General features: G+C 31.6%; 1 protein-coding gene across 1 annotated transcript; it reads right to left on the bottom strand.

Annotated features, from left to right (window-relative positions):
- Nucleotides 1-3,804: 3,804 nt before the first annotated feature.
- LOC132799205 (E3 ubiquitin ligase BIG BROTHER-related-like) lies at nucleotides 3,805-4,578 on the bottom strand. The gene has a single exon (XM_016023994.4). It carries the CDS (start codon nucleotides 4,576-4,578, stop codon nucleotides 3,805-3,807), a length of 774 nt encoding a protein of 257 aa, XP_015879480.3.
- Between the last annotated feature and the right edge of the window lie 719 nt (nucleotides 4,579-5,297).

The following is a 5,297-nucleotide window of genomic DNA, read 5'->3' as shown; positions in this document are numbered from 1 at the left end:
CATTTATATTCCCATTGTTAAAATTTTTTTACCACTCATATCTTTATTTTTTATTTAACTCATTGTCTTTTTTTTTTTTTTTTTTTTGAATTCCCCTAGCTTTTTTTTTTTTATGGTATTTTTACTCATTTTTTAAAAATGATATCTTTTTTTATTTTTTTAACACATAATTATATTCTTCATTTTAACTTAATTTTGTTGTTGTATTAATTTTTCTTTTCTTTGGAACATTTCGTCTTTTTTTTTTCTTTTACACAGGAAGCGTGAAAAAAAAAAGTAAAAATTAGAATGCATGAATAAATTTAAATAATAATAATAATTATTATTATAATAATAAAAAACCGAGTAAAGGGCAAAAAATGTACAGCGTAGTCAGTCCCCATTCCCCACCCAAACTCAATTATGTAGTTCGTCAAGAGTCCACACCCAACCCAAGAGTGCGGCACTGCCTTTTCCATTACCTCTAACAATTAATTAATATTTTCAAACCTAAAAAACCCAATCTCATTTAGAGTGATTTTTTTTTTCTTTTTTTGTTTTGACCATTTTGATAGATTTCTTAAAAATACCTACGTTTTGCCGGTATTTTTTTTTTTTCCTTATTTGAGATTTTTTCATAAAGATTTTTTTTTTTTTTTAAAATAAGATTTTAATGATGCTGGGGGTATTCCCATGGGTTTGTTCGTTCGGTTTGTCCTTGGACTCAGATTTCAGTTTGTACCTCAACTGCGTATTGTATTGTTTTAATAGATGGTTTCCTTTCCTTCTCAAGTATCTGCGTATACAAACTTAATATTCTTCCATTCTTATTATTATGTTCTATTAATGTATTGAATTTATCTTATATTTCCTTTAACTATCCCTCAACTATTATATTATAATAGTTGTATAGAAACTGTTAATATATTAAATTAAACTTATATAATATAATATTGAAACAAATAATGAATTTTGCTATCCAGAATGGAATGCTCTCAAAATTAAAAAAATAAATAAATAACCAACTATGAGGTTTTCATGAAAACATACCAAACATGAGGACAGTAAATAAGCTAGCTAGGAAAAAGATTGATTCATGATAACAATTATTTCTTTCAAAAATTTAGAATGTCCAGTTTTCTCCGATCGATCCAACAATCAGGAAAGCTTCCTGTTAGCATATTATCAGAGACGTCAAGAAATTGTGTTGTCCTAGATCTTGAAGCTTGTGAACATATTTTGGGAGAGATATCTATATTATGTGCATTAGAAAGAAAAACAGGAGATTACACCATGAAATCGATTGGAACTCGAATCAAACTGCAATACTGAAATTAATTTCCAATTGGAATATTTTGAAAGGCGCTGCCATTGGTATCGTTGAAGGAAAGAATCAAGTACTGTAATTTTCAAAGTCATGTTATAAAACCCGGTTAGTCAGGGATAACATCTAAAATTCTAGCATTTAAGATGTCAAGGTATACCAAATTCATTTGTGTTTGAAGCCAGCTATTGGACCTAAACTTGCATGAATTCAGTTTTATATGATCAACCATTGTCCTTGGAGAGTACCCAATTGGACTTGAAATTCAATGTTAAAGAGTTGAAGGATAAATCCAACTCTTGCAATTTGAAAAAGATTAATTTGTAGGTGAGATTCAGAGACATTTCCAGTGAACAAATTTGAAGATACATCCAAGATCTCCAAATTACAGAGTTGATCAATATATACTATCCGTTAAACTACCACATTTAACTTATTGACAGCTGCTTTGTAACTCTCTCAAGAATGAAATCTTTGAAACATTAGGCAATGGCCCTGTGAGTAGGTTCTTGTCTAGATTCAGGACAACAAGTTTTTGAATTTATGTTAGACTAAATGGGAAATTAAGGACCCTCCATGGATTACAATCTAGATACAATTTCATCTAAGATGGGAATGATTTCATGCCCGGAATCTTTTTGAAAGGTCATCAAGGTGATCCTTTATGATAGTTGTTAGATAACAACAATACCTTTAGAATGCAAATATTTCATAAAGAGTTCAAACAAGTCAATATGTACAAGAGAAATATTTCCAAAAGAATTTAGAAGGCAACCCTCCTATGATGTTGTAACTCAGAGTAAGATTAACTAGATTAGTACAAATATCGAGCAGCCAAGGAATTGCAGAGGAATGGATTGTGTTTCCTGACTTGTGAAGTTCTCTAAGAGCAATAGAAGAATTTGTAAAGGAAAGAAATAGGTTAGAAAATTGGAAGACAATAATTATTAGGTTCAAGTAACCTACAGACTACTAATTTCCAATTATTAAATGTCCTGTAGAAGCTAAGGAAAATTTACATAAGTTTTGTCAGAAAATATAGAGAAGACCTTATATGATTTGGGGTAGAGAAAAATAAAAAATAAGAATGAAATGATTAAGGTTATGGGGTTCCAAAGGGATGGAAGAATAAGCAACAAAATAATAATTCATGGATTTGAAGAAAGAAAAATGCAAATTAATATTAGGTAGGAAGAGTTTTGTTGGTGCAGTGAAAGTAAATGATTCAAGGTGATGTATCAAGGTACCCAAGCAGCTTCCTCTTTCTATTGTTTCTTGAGATATATAAAAGTTTGGGATTAGGAAATAAAATCATATTTTGGGAGGAATTCTAGGAAGTTGACGGGTAATGAATGTTTTTACTGTCATAGGTTATGCATCAAAATGTGATACATAGTGACAAATTTTTATAGTATAAACCATATTGGTGTGCATTTATGCAGAGGAAGCGTCAAAAGTGTCCATCTATCTATGCATTGCCTAGTCTCACTCAGGTTGTAGTTTCAAAATACTCAGATTTTCAGTTACTGGGAGGGATTGAGATTGTGTGTCTCAGTAACCTGTCTGTTCCTCTGTCCAACATACCACATCAAACCAAAAATAAAAAATAAAGAAAGCCAGAATCAAATGGCTATGACAGAGTCATATTCAAAATGGATGATTATGTTGTTTTCTGATCAACAAGTTTTACATCAAAAGAGATGCTGGCATGTTGAACTGAAGTAGCCACATATCCAGTAACCAAATTTTATCCCCAAAAACACAAAAGCCAATGTAGATGGCAAGAGATACTAGTGAAGTGTATCTCGAAGATATCAAATTCTGAAGAAAGAGAAAAATCCCATGAAAAGCCAATATAAATTAGTGGCTAATTAAGCAAAGCAAACACTCCATGGTATGTATATTTTCACCCATTTATTTGAATCATTTCATCTCTGTCTTTGTTTCTCACATAATTCTCATTTGGAACCTGGATTTGATTTTATCATAATATCCACTTTGTTAAATGGTGGCCTTATAGGGTTTATCCATGTTGTTTGGACACTAGTTGAGAGGCACAAAGTAGATAGTCATATAAAATAATAAAAGAATTATTTGCTATTGCCATCTCAAATTCTGTTTTTATTACTTTTGTTTTTGTTGATCCCCATGAGTTAGCTTTTATATTATCCTACTTGTAAGTATATAAACTGTTCATATCGTGTATGTTTTGCAGATAGTTTAAGGGTAATTAATAAACAAGTTTTCTTATTAAGGGTAATTAATAACAAATAATTTGCATTAATTTACACAGCTGTGTATTTCAGAATTCATAATTGTAAACGATATTAAAAATAAGTCAAAACAAGAACAAAAAGACAGAAATAACACAAGATTTACATGCTTTTGGCATTCAGGTAAGCAATATAATCTGCATGACTTGCAGATTTAGACAGAGAAAAGACCAAAAGTTATAATAAAACTAAACAAATAAAAGATGTTATACAAGTACTTTAAACTAATCAAGATGGCATCTGAAATCTACACAAGGGACAGAATTTGCTAGTTTGGAGCCACTTGCCAATACAATCGCCATGAAAGAGATGCGAGCAAGGCATACGAGTAGCTTCACACCCAGTTTCGAATTCATCAAAGCAAACAGAACAACGTCCAGCTTCTTCTTTCGAACAATCTCCAACATTGACCCTCTCCAACTCTTCAATGGAAACTCTATTGGCTGGCTCAAACTTAGGCTCCCAATCATCTTCACCCTCCAATCCCACCATGTCTTCATCTTCATATTCATCATCCGATTCCTCCATGTCTTCGTCATCATCATCATGTGGTGGGAGGTCATCCACAATAGCATCAATGTGCACTCCCATCCCAAAAACTTTCCGACCCACAAACCGTTTATCTTTGGACATGGAAAGGGCAGTGTCCAAAATCCTCTGCACCATGAAATCTTGAACCGGAACTATTCCAATTTCGCAAAGCATGTCTTTGATGGCAACCTTGGACCGCACCTCATCCATTACCACATTGTAATCCAAAGCCACATGACCTTTGCCGACATTGACACTATCTACCATGTTGTCAGGAAGAACACCCAGTCGGTCTTCTTCTTCTTCTTCTTCTTCTTCCTCCTGATCATCAACAGCAACAGGGCGTGAAAGCACGGCATGAAGAAAGAAGAGGAACTTGGGGGATGGTGAAGATTGGTCATCTTCGTCGTCAATGTGATCTAGAGGCCACGCTTCACACTTTGAGTCACCGCCAAGCAGCTCCACTGCCATATCTTGAATCAGAAGAAGATGAACAATTAACCCGTAATGAACAATTAATTGAACAAGCTAAATCAATTAACATGCAAACACAATATATATATATATATATATATATATAGACGCATATTATTAAAAGAGTTTCATGATCTGTTGGAATAAGTGAATGCAGTTCCAGTACGGTTGCTTTCACTTCATCCTCTGCTTAAATATTATAATTAAGTTCCTTCAAATATATCATATTTTATCTTGAAAAAACTGTAATATTACGAATTTGGAAAAATACATCTTTTAAAACAATAAAAAAAAAAGATTTTGGAAAAAAAAAATATATATATATATATATATATATATATATGTATACCACTTCAGCTAAACTCATTAATATTGATCACATATTAATTATCCAAAGGCAATTGAACTTGGAATTAATGTTAAAATATGACTGACACTGAAATAATATTTATGTATATAAAACAGTTTTGAAATATTTCTAAAAAAACCAAAAAGAAAAATAGTTTTGAAATGTGGCCTCTAAGTCAATGATTTTTTTTTTTTTTTGGGTCAACTGGCCAATGAAATTCTAACGAGTAGCATTCCTAGTCCTAGCTAGATTTATTTTTTTTTTTTTTTTTTGGTTCATAGAAAATTAATATTCCATGTTATTGATCAAAAAGGTAAAAATAAAAAAAGAAGTAATTTATTTATAGGTTCATATAGGTTCATAATTA

The sequence above is a fragment of the Ziziphus jujuba genome, chromosome 2 (genome assembly GCF_031755915.1).
Source record: "Ziziphus jujuba cultivar Dongzao chromosome 2, ASM3175591v1".
Lineage (NCBI taxonomy): Eukaryota > Viridiplantae > Streptophyta > Magnoliopsida > Rosales > Rhamnaceae > Ziziphus > Ziziphus jujuba.
This window is presented reverse-complemented; position numbering and strand designations above follow the sequence as displayed.